Source organism: Bombus bifarius, unplaced genomic scaffold (assembly GCF_011952205.1).
Source record: "Bombus bifarius isolate JDL3187 unplaced genomic scaffold, Bbif_JDL3187 scf7180000008210, whole genome shotgun sequence".
In the NCBI taxonomy this organism is placed as follows: domain Eukaryota; kingdom Metazoa; phylum Arthropoda; class Insecta; order Hymenoptera; family Apidae; genus Bombus; species Bombus bifarius.
In genome coordinates, this window is record NW_022884513.1 from 9,720 (window position 1) to 31,300 (window position 21,581).

Sequence of the window (21,581 nt, forward strand, 5' to 3'; positions counted from 1 at the left end):
CACGTCAGAAATGCACAGTAATTCTTGGATTATAGCAACTATTGAACGATTTGTTGCTCCGAAACTGTGCGATTAGAGGTTTTCGTGTTTTCTTATTTATCAGTCGTACGTAGAGAGATCCGTGAAAAGGTGAGAGGAGATCCCTGGTGAGTAAGGATGAGATATAAAGGTTACAAGTTTTATGGGATGTTCCCTATAGTGTAAATATAAAATCGAAAAGTATGGTTGTTTTCACGTTCGTCTGATAAATCTGATAAAATCAACGATAAAAGGTAAGCTATATTCCTGAGTGATAGATTAAGTACAGCAATGACGAAAGGTAAGATCATAGTCATCTTTTGAAACGCGTTTGTGATGAATTGAAATGTTCGTTCACGAAGTTCGTGAAGTGCAATGCCGACGTGAATTAACTAAATTATTTTACAAGAGGGGCAGCGTCGTTTGAAACGCCTCTCGCTTTTATCTAAGGTCTGTGAATTTCTGATCGATCGCTGGCTGAAATCTTACCGCTAGCTTGACGTTTTTAGTCAATTTTAGTGGACGAATCGTCTGCGGTCTCGACTACAATCTTGTTTTTTCCGTCATCAAACAATTGAAGCGATGTGATTTTTATATGTTAAATAATTTTAATTTTAATATGTTAAAAATACCGTCAGCGAAAAATATATAGTTTAAAGTTTCAAATATTTCTTGCAACTCTTTCTTCGCAAACAGCATTTTTCACCACGACTAATTTCTTTATTACCACAAACGACGTTATATCAAAATTGGACGATCTGTTCGATGAAGCGAATGAATGGGACCAGAGATCTATCTATGTGTTAAGGAAAGCATCTCCTTACTCTTTCCATAAAAAACGGGTATTTCCTAAAAAAAGTCATAAAAGTCGGGCAGTGGTAGTTGTACAATGGTTCGAGAGAAAAAAAGATAGGATCGTAAAAAGACGCGATCGGCCTTGTGACTTGATCAGGCGAAATTCGATTGTCCTCTCGTTTTGGCTCGCGGTTCTTATTGTATACCTAAAGGAAGCGATATGACAAAGTTGGTAAATCATTTCAAAATTATATCTTAAAAGCACAAATTTTTTGATTCATTACTGAATTGCTAACAATGATAAAAATTAGTGTACGACCCTAGCTGCGGCTAGATCAATTAGCGAGGTGAAAATCATAGCGGTGTAAGTTTTGAGAATTTGAATTTAGTTACGTATTCCAGTTCTTATTATACCTTTAAGTCAGGTCCTAACTTTACTCTTTGTCACATGGTATTTTTTCATGACTCGAAAAAACATAATCATTTCCTTACAATAATAAACGTAGAACACTAGCTTATGAAAAATAACAGCGGACTAAGTTATACTATCATGATTCTTAGCCAGCCTGGGCGTGGTGATCCTATTTCACGTTTTTACTTTACAAGCTAGTTATATCGCTTCCTTTGAATATACGTCTTTCTTCAAATTTAAAACCTGCTGACCGCTTCGTCGTCAGTCACGAAGTAGTTGGAATTCTTCACAGCCGAGCTGTACATGTTGTAAGTAGGACTACAAACGACGAGTCCGGTCGTGCAACCGCTCAGCTCCTTTTCAGTCGTCACGGAACCGTGTCGCGCGATTGTCGACGTCCTTCTATCTTTCTTCGCCAGGGTCATGCGACAGTCTTCAGGACGCAACGGCATCGATGGATACGTTGGCTGTCTGGCCAACGTCGTCAATGCTCGGTCTCCAGTGTCATTGAAGCTGCGCAAACGTTTGAACGTACGATCGGAGAGGATGTTCAAAGATCGAGGAATCATGTGAAAATTTTCATTCGTTCTTTATGAGATGCTACGCGAAGTTTCATATAGTTTTGTAATAGATATTGCAAATAAATTTTTATCTTCTGTAAGATTATATAATAAATTTGTTTGCCTTTTTGTATTACACTGGCTACAGAAAGTATTTGCAGATCATTGTATTTAATGTAGTGCCTAGGTAGTAACTAATTTAGTCTAAGTATATTAAATTTGTTATTATTTACTATAAAAATTAAATGTAGAACCTGATAAAAAACTGCTTCACTGAAAAATAAGAGTATGTGCAAATACGTTTTGCAGTCACTGTATATTTTGAGAAATATAAAAATACCAATGTTAGCAGCAGTGAACATAAGATATAAATGCTTATAATTGCATCATTTAATACCAGCATTGCAAAACCACGTTTTTATTAAATTTTTTATAGAAATTAAAATTTTATATAGAAAAGAATTTGGATCAAATAAATGAACGAACTTTCCAAAGCTGTAAAAACTTATTCACATAAGCATCAAATAATGCGCACCAACCAATTCTCTATATAACAATAAACTATTCGCTACTAGAAAATGATATTATAGATATTAAAGATATTATAGAATATTGACAAATAAAATAAATCAAAGCTGTTCGCTATTAATGAGCATTAATGAAATATCGATGAATATAATAATTTGTCAATTATAGATACCTATGATGCCTAACGATGCCCCTTTTGATCCTGCAATGTTCATTTCCACCCTGTCCCTCTAATGCTGTCCCATGGGTTTTGCACGCCTCTACTCCCATAGGAACGGGAGAAAGTGATCCAGGTCCGTACGAACTACTGCTCTGTCTCCTATCCAAGATGTGGACAAGCTCCACCGACGGTGTCGGTGAAAAAGTGCCCTAAAGACACCTCACGTCAAACCTTACCCTCCCATTATTTAGCGTAATCTACCAAATTCAAACGCTACCAAATAAAAACCGAAGAAAAATCAGGAAGGTTTTCGCAAAACTCAGAAATCGTTCTTCTCTGGCATCCAGCGGATAGGGACGGGAACAGCTACAGGTAAACTACTTAAAATAAATTTCATTTTAATAAAACGTTTAATTAAACAACAACACAAAATCAATATAGCTCTGTTATAGACACAAAACCAAGGATTTAAATATAGTAGAATCTCGTCTATTCGTACAGGTCGAGGAATAAGATAATTTAGGTAACTGAAAAGTTTCGAGTGGAAGTTCGCTAGCTATTATCTTCATTTCTTCTTATTAGTTTAGATAATAGGAGCTAATGTTCCAAATTAACAAAATTAACTCAAAATTAATCAAAACCAAATTACTTTTTCAATCGTGCTATGAATTCATAGTCAACCAATATTACTGCAAATCCTTCAATTAGACTACTATTATTAATATTTTACAAACAACAAATTGTCAGCACCGATTCCCTTGCATAATAACGACAAGTTTGGAACAAATCAAATGAAGCTTTATATGTGTACAAATTTTACAAATTACAAGCCAACTAATCATCCTATTTGTCATAAAACTCTAAAATTATAAGAAGGAAATTTACGACCTTAAACTTGTCAAACTTACCAATTCACTAATATTATTATCTAGTACATCATTATGCAAGACGACTCAAGTGTAAGTTCATATACCTGAAACTGAACATTAACCTTTTCGTATAAACGAAGTGCGAATAAAACGAGGTTCTACTATGATGAAAAAAAAGAAATGATTAAATTCACAAGGAGGTGACGCCGAGCTCGCTCACCTGTAACGATGGTCTCCTCAGGGTGCCACCCTCCATACCAACCAGCTTCACACCCTTCACGTTTTTCTTAACATTGATGGTAGTCAACATATTATCTGGGACACTGAATTCCGTGTTTCCTCTGTCCACGATACTGATCCTCTCGTTTTCTCTCGCTTTATCGTTTAACAAAGATCCATCGTTAGGTTTGGTGTAATGAGGTCCCGGAGTCATAGGGGTAGCTACAGTGGGATTCGTTGGCACGTTCACTATGCTTGCATTGTTATTTGGAGGTATAGTTGGTCGATCAGTTGGTAAGAGCATTTGACCCATGGAACCCCTTAGGTTTCGTACACCTAATATTTGGCCTCTGGACACTTCGTTGCTCTGTATAGGGGCGTACTGATTGGGGGTTGGAGTATGTCTACCGCTGATCGAGCTCGTATGGATGGTGTTTCTTAAGGTTTGAAGATGTTGGAGGCTTTGGTTTGCTTTTTGAACGGCTGATCCGACGCTGTTGATCTTAGTAGTGTCTTTATCGTAAGAATCGGCTGCTATGGTCCCGCTGTCTCCCCGATCAGTCATGTCTTCCACTGAATTGGAAGTAGTGCGGTCGTCGTCGTAGCTGCCGGGTCCGATCCCATCGCACGAGTCCATTCCAGAGGTGGATTTCTGACCAGACGAAGGTTTTAGGGTAATTTGTATTCTTTTAAGACATATAGGATATCACAAGATATGTGAGATATATTTATAGGGTCGATTCTAGATATTAAAACGATGAGAAACGTGCATGTACAAAAATGTCGTTTGGGGTTTATTTTTCAAGTTAATTGTTAGACATTTAGTAATTGTTGCATTTTCGTGTCTAAAATGTATATGTAAAATATCGTTGTAATGATACTGAGGATTTGAAAGACTCACATTGACAGAGGAAGTATCCATTAGAGCGGCACCAGAGCTGCTTTGTACAACTCCAGATTGGTCTTTCGATTTCCCAGGCGAATATACACTAAGAACATCGCAACACCGAGGAAAGTAACCTTTACCAAGAAGATTTCTTGTAAAGAAACTGGTGATGAGCTGGGTAAATAGAGCCACGATCATGGCACCGGTGCGAAATGGGAATTTTTGTGATTGCGTTTCCGTGTCGTAGAAAGGGTATTCGATGAGAGCTGGCACGCCCAATCCTCTTTCTCCGCCTGAAACATAATTATAAAATCTTTTCAAAATGAATATTAAAATAAAAAAATACTTTATGGGCTAATAATATACTTTACTTTACTTTATAATTTACAAAGATTGTTTCTTTACAGAAACATTCTTCCCATCAAATTTGTAATATACGTTTATAAGAATTGTTTTATGATTATTCTATGATCTATTGTCTTAGCAATTAAACCTAAACCTTTGACTAAACCCGATAGATTCTTTTCATTTTTATTTTATACTACTAAAATGTTTCTGTCTAGTCACGGAATGGCAAATTAACATGCCAGATTTATCACGTCTTTTTTCCTGTGTTTTGTGTTTTTTTAAATAATAAATATCCTTTATGATTAAATTTTTATGATTGTTACCACAAAGACGTAAAACAACGGCCACGAAGTAACCCGCGAGACATCCATAAGTGTCGACCAGAGAGGGCCAATGGATAACGGTTAATAATTGCGGGAAGAGCACCACATAAACAAGATCAGAGCTCAAGTACCTTTAAAACAGAGGAGGCAACAGAATTAATTAGTTGGTCTGCTTAGTTGTCGACGGTGAGCGAGTCAACAAAGCAATTAATTCGAGCGTTTCTGTTACTACTCACGATAGATAATAAACGCTGTCCACCGTGAGCGCTATTAAAGTCGACAGTACTGTGATCATGACAACAGATATCCGGAGTATCCAATTCAGTTCCCTCTCGGTTGCCTGTAATGGAATAAAAATAATTAGAACTTTTCTTCCTCTTCTATCTCTTCTTTTTCTTCTTCGATTCTTCCAGTAGAAAACAGTTTAATTTTGAAAGAAACACAAGAAGCATTTAAATCTTCACATTTTGTAAAGTTAAAAAGTTGAAATCTGTTAGATTTTTCCTTCTTTGATTCTTTTTCTAAAAAATGCTATAAATGTAAAAGAGATATAAAAAACAGGTAAATGTTCGCTTTTTACAAAACAAAGAAATATTTTAAAGAATCATGAAAATGATCGAATAAAAAAAGATTCATAAAAATCGTAGAATTATGAAATTCGCCAACAGAGATTTGTTGATATCTACCTTTGGCCTTAATGTGAGTCTGTAGACGTTCCTGGAGAACATGGAACTGCTGGCTAATATACTTGAATCTGCTGACGACATAACTGCTGCAGAAATGGCGCCCAAACCTGGAAATCAATCGTGAACAATGTGTTATTTGATACGTTGTAAAAGATTTAGTTTAATAGATTTTGTAATTTTTCTACCATAAAATAGAATTAAAGCAGTAACATTCTCTTTCTTTTTGCTAGAATTTAATTTTCTAGCCTGGGGTAGATAAGATTTAACGTTGTAGTCAGATGATAAGAATTTGCAGAGTCTTCGAGCGCTCCTGTACAGTTCTTCAATTTTGTTCTTTACAGACACTCGACCTGTTTCGCGGTTTCTTAAGCGACTAATGTACAGGGTGTGCCTGGAACGGGGAGTGTGCTTATCTTGAGGGTAAAAGAGGGTCAAATGGTTGTAGGCACAGAAACGCTTTCTTCACGAGGTCTACAGAAAAATTATGAAAGAATGCTTGCTAGTTATTAAATGACTATATTACTCAGGAAAAGGAACCTTTCCATTTTACGCGTATCTCACAATATTGATCATTTTTTATTTTCGACAGAAAGTAGGCAAGAACAAAGAAATAACGCGATGAGCAAGTAAAGCTTTAGACTTGATTGTTGTTTATCAGATCGCTATTCTTTTCTTACTTCACTATTGTTCTTACAATTAATACTTTCAACTTCTTTTTAATGGAATGAACAGAAAGCGTACAATAGCTCACGAACATATATCGATGCCTATAACTGTTATAACACTCGATAGCAGTTTCTAATTCTCGTTATTGAAGCGAAGTTATACGAGATATTAGGTCGCTACAGTGATACAACTCACCGACAAAGGAGACCCACTGCGGCGTTAGGTATCGAAGAACAATCGGTAACACATTCCCATCATGTGCTATTATACTCTTGTTAAATCCTTCTACGGATGACCAATCAGTGGCTCGTGCTACCACACCAATTAAAGCTGATGGAAACGCGAGGATCATGCAGCCAAACATCGATGCTATCGATAGAGCCGTTGCTATTGATGTGCTTCGCATACTTAGGATCCTTTGGAAATAGCCCTAAATAAATGTTCATTAAAATTGGTTGGTACGATCATTAAATCGTTAGATCGATTCAGAAGTTAGAATGATTAAATAAATAAATACGACTTGCACAATAATATAATAGTACTAATAATCTTTCTCTAATGTTGTAAGGGATGTCTTTTAAACATCGTAAACTTTCATAAATATAACTAGATCAATGATTAAAATTTTTCAGATATTTCTAAACATATTTTTACTATTGATTCCTTTTCTTCCGATCATAAACAATTTTAAATTTACATGTTTGGTATATGCGAAGCTTTTCTCTCAAAAGATTTCATTAAAGCCGGAAGTGCTTTGCATATTGAGTACCACGGTATACGATATTAGAATTATCGATGAATATTCAATACCTGCCAAGGTATACCGCCAAATACCAACAACAGCATACAATCTACCCACTCGCCCAGGTCCTCGTTCTTAATTTCCCCCAGCCATTCGTGCGGTGCTAGGTTCTTCTCGAAAGAAACAGCAGGGTGAAGAGCGGAAAATGGAGCAGACACTCCCAAGCCGATTACAATGCACGCTAACTGCAATACATCGGTGCATGCGACGGAATACAGTCCGCCGAATACGGTATACCTGCAATTCGTATGGCATCGATATGTTTACCTTCGAATTTCAACGAACTCGACTTCTCAGACTATGCTACTTCAAACGGGGCAACGAATGCTTATTATCGCTGAAAAGTATCGGGATATTTATTTATTTTTGGCAAGATGTATTCCAATTACAAAATTACGGATAAATTATTTCCTTAGATTGTTTATCACGTTCTGAATTCTAGAGACTAAAATATAAAACTGTGATAAATTATTCAAGCAAAATATAAAAATAATGAAAAAGGGGATATTTGTTAATCTATAAATCATGTAAAGAATTTTATGTAATTATATTATTCTATTAACAAGTCGTGATTACAAGAAGTGATATCCAAAAATGAAACGACTTTCAACGGCGATATTATATTCAAAAGGTGGTGGCTTAATGACATCCCATAATATTTCTTTTCTGGGTGAAATATTTGGAATTTACTATATTTACTTCTTTTTTACTCACACGGCTGCCAAGAGCGCAGAGGCGACAATGCTGATCTCCGGATCTACGCCAGCCACTACAGCCAACGAGCTTCCCAATGCTCTCAGCACCGCAGCACACCAGAACAAATCACCACACAGAGCAGGAAGGAACAACAGTCCTCCGACCCCGGCGCCATATCTCTCTTGAAAAGGATCCAGCATGGTCACATGCTCCGCTTTCCTCATTGGTCGTACAAATAACACCGCACCTGTCACGTTTCTTCGTCATGTTAATAATCCTCGATTCTGAGATTAACCCTTTAACTGCCTTGGTTTCAAAATCGAAATGTCCGATTAAAATTTCCTCAAATTGCTGGAAACTCCAAAAGCAATCTCTCCAATCAAGAAACTTTCAAATTCCAAAATCAAGATATTCAATCAAAAGGCTCTAAAATTGTGGAAAACTTCAAAATCCGAACATCCAATAAAAAAAAAAACACTCATATTTTTGAAACATTCAGGACCAAAATACCTAATCAAAAAACTCTCAAATCGTTGAAAATTTCAAAATCAAATTGAGCCAGTTGTTCGAGGATTGAAGATGTCTAAAAAATCACAAACTCCGGATGAAGTGTAGCACGATATTAAATTAAAGAACAGTGGCTACAAGAAGTATTTACACATATTCTTATTTTCATGGTATCAAAACTTTGTAATCATATAAAGTGCACGCTAAATAATACGAAATTTAATACACTTGAACCTAATTAATTAGTATATAAATACTATAATAGATACTATCGTGCGCAAATATTTTTATATAGAACTGATTAAAATTAAATTTTAATCAGAACACTGATAGAACTGATTAAAATTAGTTTTTTGTGAAAGAGATAGAAGTGAATGGCTAAAAGATGGGTTTAATGGATTCGCACTTTTAATTAGGTAGCAGAGGCATCGGTTAAGTGAAACGCAAACCTCGTTGCGAATGTATAGCTTCGATTAATTGAAGTTCAATCAAATTCGGGATCTGTGGTCATGGGATGAGTAGCAGGGTGTGGGAAAACATCGTTAGCAAAAAGGGATATCCATTACTCTGGAGTACCAGCAAAAAATTGGTGATAAAGTGGCTAGCGCATCCGTCGACGTGCAAATAAATTGGGCTTATGTGAGCCGGTCTGATTGGACTTGCGATTGCTCGTCAGGATCATCGAAAAAATATTTGCTAGAGAATTTCCTGTACGCATTTTCCGTGAATGAAAAATTTCTGTCTAATTACACGTATATTTTAATATCTGATATTAAAATATTTTTAATAATTCTTATTCACGGTCTTTCTATTATTTTTCCGTTTTGATAAATTTTTTAATCATACTTGTTCAAATTATGTTCAACGATTTATTTCAAATTATTTCAAATATTTCCTAGCAAATAAGGAATTTGCAACTCGAAGGTTGCTGTAATGGCTTTAAGGGAATATTATCAATCCGTCTTTGAATATATTATGTGTATTGTACGAAACATTTTAAAATTCCATCAACAGCGTAATGAGATTCGATTATAAAGATCGATATAAAAGTTTTCTAATGGTCAGTGTCCAAATACTTTCGTAAGCCACTGTATATCAAAAAAGTTCTACTAATACTTAATAATCGTTAAAATACAATCTACCTCAAACTAAAAAGATCTTGCTACAAATCATGAAACTATACTCATTGAAACTATATTCACCCCTTCTACCATACTCCTTATCAACACTATCCTCTTAAAGCACACCTCAAACGTCCAACCGAATCGACAATAATGACTCCCTCACATTGAATACAATATGAACTTCATGGAATCGTAGTCATTCTCAGCCGAAATTGTTCGAAAAAGATATAAAAATAAATAAAAGATAAAAAATAAAATAAAAGGAAGAACTTTGAGTAAATTGAAGGAGAGAAGAGGCGATAAATATATCAAGTGCCTCGACCTTGACAATTTCATCACCTTCCCATCGATCTACTTCCACCCCCTTTATTATGATGCTCCCTTCGATGCGTGGCAGTTAAATGGTTAAGGTTACACCTAGTGTTGGGACTGATACTGCGTCGGTACCTATCGATACTAGTTTATAAATTTCAATCCTATAGACATCGTATGAAGATTATAGAAGGAAAATGCAATAAGTGTACATTTTCTGTCTTTTATAAAAAAGAAATTCTGAAGTCCAATATGTTATCAAGTAATTCCTTTCAAAAAAGTTAAGAAGAACTTTCAAAGAAGTGAGAAAGATAACCATGGATCTAATAATAATATATCTAGGTAATAAAGTTGTGGAATAAACAAAAAGAGTAGAATTGATCAGTTTGACTTGTGGAAAACTCGTGTACCGTGTCAGTCTCATCACTGGTTACATTTAGTTAGAACTCTTTCACTTGGCGATGCGTGTATCCTGAATGAGATACTATTACGATATCTGAGTGACGATCGTTTATTTCTTAGTTAGGAAACGGAAGGAATCTAGCAAATTGACGCAAGAGAGAATGGAGCAAATTGAACGATACTGCAGTTTCTAAATTTATCACCATACGAAAAGATTCACCTATAGCTCGAAAGCTCTAAAAGGAAAGGCGGTTAATCGACTAAAGATACCGATGATCGGTATCACAATATCGTATCTAACGAGAACTTCCGTAGACGATAATGTACTATCCGTATCCATCATACATGTATCGTTGTGTAAAAGAGCTCTTAGTCAGTGTACAACATGCGTGTGTATCACCGGCAGAAAATGTCCAGAGATTGGCGTACCGAACAGTAGACTGAGGCTGTAACCGAAGGGCACTTGACACCAGGCCAATCCTCTGGTAAACATCAATTCAGCGGTCCCGTTCACATAGGCGCCGCCAACCCACGTGGCTGTGGAAAAAAAAGCAAAGAACGCGGTTTCTCTCGATTAGTTGGCTTCGATTAAGCGGGAAATCGCTCTTTCGAGGGAAAATGTTAGGGGGTGAGTCCGGTGATCTGTGAAAGCTCGGCAAATAGATCACTAGAGGCTTCCTTGTATTATACTAGGCGGAAGTGACATTTCTTTTGCTATTGATGAAATTAGTGAAGGTTACGAGTGGATGTTGGAATATATGTACATATACAGTTTGAACATTGTTTCTTCAGTGAAAATGCCTATATACTGTATAAGGATTTGTGCAAGTATATGGTATGTGTTTATTATTATCTGTGTTATTTGTTTGTCGGGATCGAAAGCTCGATATTGCGGCTATTTTCTCAATCAGGTCAAACTAATCTTATTCTGTGTTATGTAATTATTATATAAGAATCGTTTTAATATAACATTAAGGGAAAAGGTAGTTGACTCCCTCATTTATCAATATTTATTGCATGTGAAGAAATGTAGGTTATTTCATAATTCGCAAACTAAGATGTATCTATTAGTTCACAAGAGATAGTACAATAAACAGGATATTTAATTTAATTTGCTGATTGAATTAAATTTATAAATCACACAATGTGTACATTTAAAATTTCCATAAGCAAAAGGTAGTTAATTTTTTATTAACAACAAAAAACAACAACGCGCGAACAAAAATATATCCACTAATTCACAACGTCTAGGACAACGAACTTGATATTTGCTTTAATTTAGTAATTGAATTTAATTTGAAATTTCGACGTGTAAATTTCAATTCCTATAAAATCGAAACCATTCTATCGGATATCAAACAACTCAATCTTTATCAATTCAATCATAAAGCATACATAAAGCTGTTCCCGGTGTAAAATGAATTTTACCCGACCCAAATCCTAGTGTAGCTGACCGAACGTCGCTAGAACAATCGGAACGACCGACCGCAGAAATGCGTGCAAATCCCCTCCACCGTTGCTCTTACCATTCTCTCGTTGAGTCAAGAGAGGGAGGGGGTTGGCAGCACGAAGAGAAAGAACATAATACGGACAGTTATAGCCGAGCGGAGCATTTTCCGTGGCATATTTTCCCGCATAGCGTTCATTAAGCTAATGGAGGGATGCAAAAATGATTTCTACCGCGGATATAGAGTATGGTTGAATATGTATGTATAAATGAAACGCGGGTTCTCGTAACGTTAGAACGGATTCAACGCAATCTGATAATACAGGTGGGGGTAACTTAACGAGAAATGGGGGGCGCTTGTAGAGACGGTGATGGGGAGTACATGTACAGAGAATGGAATAAAAACGCGTGAACAAGAGAAAATAAACTGGAGGAACAAAAAAGGGAACTAGGAATAAACGAGAAATGCGATTGACGCGATGACAAAAGCCGGGATTTCCCGATGTTCTACACTGCTCGATAAAACATCGCGTGTACGCGTTCAAATGATAGAAGGTAAGGATGGACGATTTCTTCCGGAAGTGAAAACGATCCTTGAGGCTGTGATTGTTCATATTTCGCGATTAATTGTATGATCTTTGGTTCAATACGTTTAGCAGCCCGCAAAAGAAATTCGTGTTATTGCCATATACAATGTATATAGTATAACATGTATATAATATAATAATCATATATTATATTATTATACAGGGTGGTTGGTAACTGGTGGTACAGGCGGAAAGGGGGTGATTCTACGCGAAAAAAGAAGTAAAAAATATAGAATAAAAATTTTTTTTTTTTTTTTAAATTTTTCCATCGAGACAACGATCTACAGTGAGATCGTAAAGTGCACGCGTACTGAGCGAAAATTCAAAGTCGATTTTCTCGAAAACAAAGCCTCGAACGAAAAATTTTTATTCTATATTTTCGACTTCTTTTTTCGCGTAGAATCACCCCCTTTCCGCTTGTACCACCAGTTACCAACCACCCTGTATATATTTATTTTCATGATTAATTGTTTAAATATTTTCGTGAGTCACTGTATGCATAATGTATGTTATATAGACATAGAATGGTTTGATATCATTCTGTTTATATTATTTTGGAAATTAAGTTGGATAAAGATGAAACTTCATTGCGAGTTTCAATAATGTTTGAGTTTTCTAAACTTTGTTTGAGATACGCGAGAAATGGAGTGATTTTGTACTTCTGATTTTGAATGGTAGATTATACTATTCCATATAATCCTGATCAGATAGATCTACGGTTAAGATACTTAAAGTTTCAATGGGAGCAGGTAGAGTATGGAAGCAGAGTTTAATGATCTCAACTAGAAATTTTCACGTCGGATTGAATTCCGCGGAACAAATTAATAATAATAGATTTAGATAATCCCAATTGTGGAGGTAAACCAACCAAATTTTAATTGAATTTTTGATGGAAATGGCTGAATTATATAAATTATTTTACAACATTTGTAATAGCTTCTATATATATATGTAATAGTTTTTTTAAAAAGAAACGTTCTTATCAAATTAATTTAATGAAAATCTATTTCAACATGAATTTATATTTAAAAAAATGTTTAAACAGTTCTTAAAACTCACCGATCAAAGTGAAGATACCGAGGATCGGGCCTAAACCACGATCCGCCAATATCATTGCGTCTTGGCCATGGCGTGACTTTTTCTTCTTCACAGTGCCTGCCCAAATACCAACACCCAACACCAACACATAAAACACGATCACGCCGATCAAGCCTATCACGTATACCCCCATCGTTGCAGCTTCACTTCTGTCTTCTTCCGGGATTATTGCGTGATCCCCTGTGACTGAATTATCTCAAAATTAAAATATTTTCTTTAACTTTCTTTCAAATTTTATTAGAAACTATTGGTAACGTGAACGATTTTGGATATTCAAGGTCGATTTCTTTACTAGGAATAATATTAATCAGATTTGTTGTTTATTGAAAATATTATTTTTCTACTATTTAGTTTCACATCAGATTGTTCGGTAAGATCATAATGTTTTTATTATGAATGACTATCAAATAATGAAATGTTCATTAAGATAAAATACTAAAGACTCAAAAACAGGTTTCCTACTTGAAGGAATTCATTGTTGAAAACAATAAAAAAATTTTAAGGGAAGGTTCGTGGAGTTAAAGAATTACAGCCAGATATTTCTTAATCTTCACTCTTAATTTCCCGAATATAATAAATGTAACGAAAAAAGTCGTATAGTGAGAAAGTGGCTTTGAATCATCCAACTGGATCAAAGAAAAAGGAGAAATATGCTGTTGTATATAATTGAGCATAGCAATTCTAGGTATTTAATTACATATTTTAATTACGTAATGCAAGTAATAATCTAATATTTAAAAAGATAAAGTTTATAGTTTTCGATAATGAATTTCCTAAACTCTAAACAACAAGCAATTATCAATTCTGAGTTTACATTTGGTCTATACTTTGACCAGGGATAGTAATTAATTAAAGGAGCGGCGAAAACGTAGGTATACTAATTGCAAGTCAAAACAATGTTGGGCTTATTTCCGTTCGCAACAAAGACGTATTCGAGACTGGAATCTGTTCGACACTAATTTTCTAGTGTTCGTGATCAGTATCGACGATCGATAGAACAATCGTAATACTCTAAATTGTTCTTCCATTGCCGATCCTTTGTAGAACAGAAACGGCTCAACCTCCCTTGGTGATTTGTAAATGAACAAATCGACGCTGTCGAGATACTCATTGACACCTATTTCAGGGAAACTTGGCGAAGATTGATGAAACAATTCCCACTGGGATAGGAGGATTGCATAGAATAATTCTCAATTAAATTTGTCTTCATTCCAATCTCAATGTTTGTCTCGATAAAATCTCGGTAAATTCGATCAAATTTACAAAGTCTAATTCTATGAAAATACATTGCCTTTAAATCTCTGTAAACCTTTGCTACGGATTTTCCGAATAACGTAATATAATAATAAATTAATATCATTTTTGGTGTCCGAATTTTTTAATCGTAAATATTATCTTCTTTGTACCAAAATGCTTCTTAGCACTGATCACAAAACATTTCAACAGTCAATTATCCATTATAGAATACATAAATTTCAATAACCAATAGAATTCACTTTAACACTTATTATATGTAAGATAGCTGTTTGTACTGTACATTTTTACTAAATATATATTCATATATGTATTCTGTATCCTCTATAAACATTTTCTGATTCGTTTTAAATTTTACCAGCATAATCGCCTCGTTACAGTGCCAATGAAATTTCGAAATCTCTTATATAACACACACGATATATGGACAAAATTTCCTATGGCAAGTCGAGTCAATGTAGTGTATTCCGGAAAACTTCCAAGGAAAAGCATAAGTTTTAAGATTATTTTGATGAGCTACTATAAATTCCTCTGCTATTTTCATTCCATCCAATCTTTGGCATCCTGAACAAACATCGTTCCTCGTATTGATCGCGTGCCGAGTTATCCAATAAAATTCGGACACCAAGCTATCGTTTTCAGCGTTAAGCAGCCAGCTAGGCAGACAGACAGGCATGCAGGCAGGCAGGTCCGAAGCAAAAGTTAAAGCTCGGTAAACTCGTCGGGCAAACGGTGGAAGAGCTAATCGACCGCGGCGGCAATTGCAGCGTGGATTAAAATTCAAGTGTGGCCTAGATATCGGACATGGATGGGTCGTCGGGTCATGACCCGGCTCGCCGCTTTACTCACGTAAAGTTCAGCCGATCCTCCGCGCTCCTCTCGCGCGGCATTATTAATTCGTCCGCGAGTCGCCCCCCTCTATTTTTTTTTTTTGCTTTTTCGTCCCTTCCTTGGATTCCTTTTTTCTCTCGTGGACCACCTGAAAATAGAGGTGAAAATAAAAAAAATAAAAGAATCGCACGCCTCGATTGAACAGCAAAGCGCGCCGTTCGGAAGGGGTGACACGCGATTCGACTTTTTGTTCCCTCGTTCCCGGACCGTTCTTTCAACGATTTCCGATCGTACAATCGTGCATTCGAGAATTCTTTGCACTCGCCGTGTCAAGTATTTAATTCGGCTTTGCTTTCATTCCTTAATCTCGTATTTTATTGTTTCACGCTTTAATATTTTCGTGTTTAACGTATTTTAAATTTTAATAATGGTGCAGGTTTAGTATCGTTATACCGAGCAGTATTTTGTGTAATTGTGACTATAAAGGACGCGAAAATTTTGAGACAAAAATTTAGATAAAAAAATCCTTATCTATGTTCGCTTTATCATACAATATAATATTATATTCTTGAAAAAACATGACATTTGATTCTTGTTGTAAAGTTTATTCAACAGAATGATGTGCTATTATGTTCAAAGAGGCAGTTCTTTGTATTTTTTTGAAAACTAATATTCTTTGATTGTGTCATTTCCCGATATGCGTATTACATCACTCATTAGCCTGTTTCTGTTTGTAATTATCAGAATTTTCCACTGGTTATTTTGCTTCTTTCTTTACGTTAACTTTGCTGTTTGATTTTGTGGAGAATTTGCCATGTTGACAGGTCAAGTGCGTGTTAACAGCTTGGTAGGAGGGGAAAAAGCGACGAAAAGATTGCAAGAGAGGGTGTTACTTTTATAAGATTAAATATGGTAGTAGGTAAATTAAAACCCTATTAGGATAATATCTGGATTCTTTTATTCAATATTATTCAAATGTAATGTCCTGACAAGCGTTTACTCTTGTCCTGAAACGAAATGGAATTAATTAAAGTATTTTAATACATATTTTCTCAATAAAATGGTAATAAGAATAGATCTTCATATATTATTCGCTTTATCGTATTATTGCAATAAAATTAAAGAAAATGTTTTGCTTTAACTTCACACAATCAATAAAAAAAATGTATGACAATCCTTTTTATGTTAAATACCTTCATTATACATGAAACTCGTTTGATTACAAAAATCCGCCTTCAAAGTCTCGTTTCATGTCTTCCATCGTCCGCTCCCAGGGTAAAAACATGTATCCGAGGCTTTTCAGCGACTTTCCTCGCGGAAATCGTAATAAGAGACTTAAGAGTGTTCAAAACGCATCTTCACGGTTTCACGATGGTTTCGCGGCGAATTCGTTAAACTGCTGACATCGCGGCCTTTTTCTCATGAAAGAAGAAATACGCGCTTTTCACTCGGAAACTAGTAAAAAAGCGGTTTCGCTTCAAAATTTGAAGAAATTTTCATAATTACGAACATTTCTTAATTGCTTATGCGTTCGAAAGCTTTTACTGTCTGAAATTTTGAAACGCGCTGATATTGCCAGTGAATTTCTATTTTAAGCTCGTCAAACGAATTTTTCCACTCGCAACGTTAAAATATTCTATAATTATAAATTTCATCGAATATATAGGGCATATTTTTTAATCACCTGATAATAGATAAAAGTAGATTTAACAGAGATAATTAGTTATTTTGAGATATAAGTTTGTAACAATAGAACTCGTTACGATAAAGATTTCATAAAAGAAGAATAGGAAGATTGGTAGGGAAATGAGAAACAATTGTATAGATAATAAGGGAAAATATACTGCTAATTAATGATCGATAAACAATTGCTTACTTATATCTATACTTTATCTATGGGATTTTTATTCAAATGTATAAAATATAAGATTACCAAAAATATAGAAATTTAACTAAATAATAATAATATAAATAATAATATAAATAATACTAAATAATAATAAATATTGAACATGAATAAACAAATAAAATAAAGTATCAAACGATGATTGAAACAAAATTACATAAATTAACTCGATATTTATCATAGTTTTAGTGGAGTATAAGGTTTGGATAAATATCGAATTAAATTTAGAGGAAAATCAAGTTGATGCTCGATGGGTTAATTGGCGTAAAATTAAAGTTCTTAATAGCCGTTTCTATTAGGAAAGAAGCATTAAGCAGTCGTTTCATTAAGCGGGTTATCAAGATTCGTTTCTTGTTTCTTTCCTTTTTGCGTCATCTTTCTTACTTTTCCACCTCTTTCCATAGTATTTGTTGGTGAAACCAATTAAAACGAGCACATCTGGTATTTACATGTTCTGACCAATCAGAAACATCGCATTAAGCTGGGTAAATACCTTAACCGAGAATCGATAAATTTACGCGTTGGTTGCGACCAACTGGTTTCTACCGAGTGTTCATAAACATTTTTTTTCGATCCATCATCATAGCAAGACGAAAGCAATACAAAGAATAAATAAACAGAATTACTTTTTTTGTCAGTATTTTTTCAAAATTTTGTTCTATTTCATTTTCATGCCTTTTTAAGTTTTCTGTATTATGCTTTTTTAATAAGATGATAATATATTTGATGATAATATTTATTTGGTATACATTCATGCATCATTTAGATTGCATTAATTTTTGTTGTAAAGTGCGGTATTAACATGGTTCCTGTTATATGGATTATCGATATTTCCTATGTTACAAAATTTATTTATCAGAATGAAATATCTGACGTAGATCACTAAAATTATATATATATAAAAAAAAGGGGAGCAGAACAAAGCAAAGATCAATTTCAAGATAAAACGGCAATTGGAACTATAAACCTAAATAACCAAAGTAACGAAAAATTCCAAGCAAACGATAGAGATAAGGAAAAAGACGAAATAAGTGGAAAACTTTCCATGAAACAGTCATTTGAATGTATCAGGACTCGAACAGAAGAATAGGCTACAGCCTGTGAACTAATTCTACTTAGTAAATTAGTACACGGGAATATTAATCAAAATTCAAATAAATACTTCAGTTAAAAATAAATCCAAATATATATATAACCCAAATATTCAAAGTATGGAAAAATTGCAAGAGGGAAGAAGGAATAAGAGAAAAATAGAAATAAGCGGAAAAGGGAAGCACACGATGAAGCGCGCGATACCGCGTGAAACGGAACGCGAGTAATTGTCCCGCGGCCCACAAAGGCTGGTTCGTTACTGAAATTGCTTACTAATTAAGTGTAACGAAAGGAGGGGGAGGTAAGGATGAAGCAAGTAAAAAAAGAGACTAAGAAAGAGGAAGATGGAACGGGGGGGGGGGGGAAGAGAAAAATTAACGAGCAGAACGTTGCCGGGCCGAGACAAGAATAAATAGCGCGCGCGGCTCGTTATAAATTTGTAGAAAACTACGTCGGGTGAATTGAAATGGATGAAAGGACATTTTAGAGACTCTGTAGACCGCGAATCGTTTCTGAAGAGATTTAAAAAAAAAGAGAGGAGGCATATGGAAGAGACGAAGAAAATGAATATGTATAAAAAAGAGAATAATAAACGTAGAAGAAAGAGAAGAGGAAGAGGTGGAAAAAACGCAAGAACCAAGGATTAAATGGCTCAGAGACTCAGGGGGGAAACGAGTTTAAGAAGTTGCTCGGTTTGTTCTTCTATTCGAAGAAGAAATTTTCTCGATAGGCTGACTCGATCGCTTTAACATTTTCACCGCAGGATATCCTCAATTGAAGCCACCTTTCAATCGAAGGAATAAAGAAGAGAACAGGGAGGAGAGAAGAGTAGAAATTGTTTATCGTATTGCATCGTAGAATGTGACTTGGTACATCAATTTGTACAATTATTCGTTATAGGAGGAAATTTTGTTATAAAAATAGTAGAACAAAATAATATTTTGAAATAAATTTTAAACGAATACTGTGGATTTTAATGGAGCGATGGTTCTTCGAAAGATTGTGGAAGATCATTGAGGGTAAGAAAAGAAAGTAGAAGATATACTGTAATTTGTTTACGATATACTAAATCGAGACTAGTTCATAGAAAGATCTATATCCGAGTATCTGAGAACAAACAGAAAAAACAAAATCCTCAATTAAAATAAATTGCGGATTAACTTAACTGTTACAGGAATCTGAATTCCTTCAAGCATTAGAATACATTACCGGATAACATTAAAATACATTACGCACTAGCTGTAATATATTCATAAGAAAATTTATAAAAGATTTGTACTAATTTTCTTCGTATATCTTCTCTAGTATTTATCTCGTACTTATATCTTATACATTTTAAATTCCACACTGAATATAAGAAAATTCCGTTTTAATTAAAATTTCCGTTTACTAATTTAGTAAGTAGAATTAATCTCTCAGCTTGCATTCTATTCTACTGTCCGCGTCCTGATATGTTTTCATTACAATGCCATTTCATATATGACAGAGGGGGACAATAACAAAGGACGATTATAGCACTCCTCGGTGATGCGACGTGACAAAGGACGAAGCGCCTCATTTGCAGCGCTGTTTGTTTTCCCAAAGAAAACTGTTTAACCGTTCAACCAACACCGATGGAAGTGTCAAACGGAAAGTCAATCAAAGCAACGAATTTTTGCTCCAAGCTTACAGGATGATTAAATAATACTTAATAAATAGTTAGGTTTCATTCTTAGGTCCAAATAAGCCAAACAGTTATTGTTTACTCTTAAAGAATTGTTCCTGAGTTACCCTGTACATCTATCTATTCTGATCCTTTCAAAACACGTTTACTACCGTACTTAATTTTTGAATCACATATACTTTCGCATTTTCTCTTTTACGAAAAGCAGTAGTCTCAAAACTCTTCTACGAAACATTTAATGAAGAAACGAAAAGAAAGAAAACTTATCCTAAAAGTTTGTAGATCTTTAGATCTTTCTTCTTTCAAAAAACCAAACATGTAGGTAAAGGACATGCCTACCAATTTTTCTGTTGAAAAGAGAAAGAAAGAATAGATCAAAGATTACGTTTTTCTTCCCTGAAGCAGCTTATAAGAAACCGAAGATACAACAAATAGATAACGTTCGATAAGAGACATAAAAGAAAAAATGATTTAGAAATTACGTTTCCTTTTCCTGAGATAAACCTCAAGGAAAGAAGTGTGCATTTTCTTCCCACAGGCAATTCTTAAGAAACAGCAAAATACATTAAACGAATAACAAATTCGAACTTCCCCAGCTTCGACAGAGGAAAAAGATACACGAAAAATCAGTTTTTCTGCGCAGGAAAACAAACGCGAATGAAGCAAAGCGAAGGAGAAACGTGGCTGGTTTCTCGAACGAAAGGAGGAAGATGTTATGGCGACTTACTCCGGAACACGCCTCTCACGTGAGAATCCCCATACTGCTGACTCCGCTTCGATTTCCAGCTGGATACTAGGAATCGGATCTCCTTGGACGGAGATCGACGTCGTGTCTCGTTTTTTCGTTTACGTGAAACGGCGACCAAAAAGGTCACCGGTTCGGAAAGAGGTCGACGAACAGAGAAAACGTAGACGCGTGGAAAGCACACAGGCGAGACGCGGGGGTAGACGCGGAGAAGGGACGAAGACGTGAAGACGCGTGACGGATGGGTCGGTGGAAGATTGGCTGGTGGTCGCGACACGCGGACGCTTTTAACGAGGATCGTGCGCGAGAAGAGCGTACGCGAACACAACGGCGGCGACAGGAGGGAGCCAAGCGTACGACTGAATCTAGTACTCCGGACTCGCAGCATCCCGTACGGCTGATAGGCCGTGCGCGCTGGACCGCCACCTTGCCAGGGAGTCGTGCCGCAGACGGAGAGGGAGAAGGATGGAAGCTGTTGCCACGCAAGGGGGCGAGGGATGGTGTCTACGAAGGAGGGGAATGACATTTACCTCGCTCCCTCTCTGTTTGTCCATCTTCCTCTGTTTAATTTGACCTCCGTCTTTCTCGCTTGTAATTCTCTCTCTCTCTCTTTCTCTTTCTATTCTCCGTAGAAAGCAGGATCTG

The 21,581-nt window shown here is 35.5% G+C and overlaps 1 protein-coding gene across 3 annotated transcripts; it reads right to left on the reverse strand.

Moving 5' to 3' along the window:
• Nucleotides 1–724: 724 nt before the first annotated feature.
• LOC117210745 (high-affinity choline transporter 1-like) lies at nucleotides 725–21,332 on the reverse strand. 3 transcript variants are annotated; one of them, XM_033454054.1, is made up of 14 exons: nucleotides 20,919–21,332; nucleotides 15,549–15,678; nucleotides 13,407–13,631; nucleotides 10,743–10,850; nucleotides 7,987–8,215; nucleotides 7,281–7,509; nucleotides 6,666–6,900; nucleotides 5,805–5,911; nucleotides 5,355–5,458; nucleotides 5,119–5,249; nucleotides 4,463–4,740; nucleotides 3,563–4,213; nucleotides 2,486–2,682; nucleotides 725–1,738 (listed from the first exon to the last, which is right to left on the reverse strand). In XM_033454054.1, the coding sequence occupies exons 3-14, from the start codon at nucleotides 13,576–13,578 to the stop codon at nucleotides 1,462–1,464; spliced, it is 2,718 nt and encodes a 905-aa protein (XP_033309945.1). In that variant the 5' UTR covers nucleotides 13,579–13,631; nucleotides 15,549–15,678; nucleotides 20,919–21,332; the 3' UTR covers nucleotides 725–1,461. The 3 variants fall into 3 exon arrangements, with proteins under 3 accessions (XP_033309945.1, XP_033309944.1, XP_033309946.1); XM_033454053.1 differs by having other exon boundaries at nucleotides 725–1,747; XM_033454055.1 differs by lacking the exons at nucleotides 725–1,738; nucleotides 2,486–2,682 and adding an exon at nucleotides 2,852–3,452 and having other exon boundaries at nucleotides 20,919–21,331.
• Nucleotides 21,333–21,581: the final 249 nt, after the last annotated feature.

Bases quoted from the DNA above. Each gene is read 5' to 3' on its own strand.
- LOC117210745 (XM_033454053.1), bottom strand. From the start codon at position 13,578: ATGGGGGTATACGTGATAGGCTTGATCGGCGTGATCGTGTTTTATGTG. The intron at 4,214-4,462 runs GTGAGTCTTTCA...TCGTCTGGTCAG, and splicing joins TGGATACTTCCTCTGTCAAT to AAATCCACCTCTGGAATGGA. The intron at 2,683-3,562 runs GTGAGCGAGCTC...AGGTGTCTTTAG, and splicing joins TGAGGAGACCATCGTTACAG to GGCACTTTTTCACCGACACC.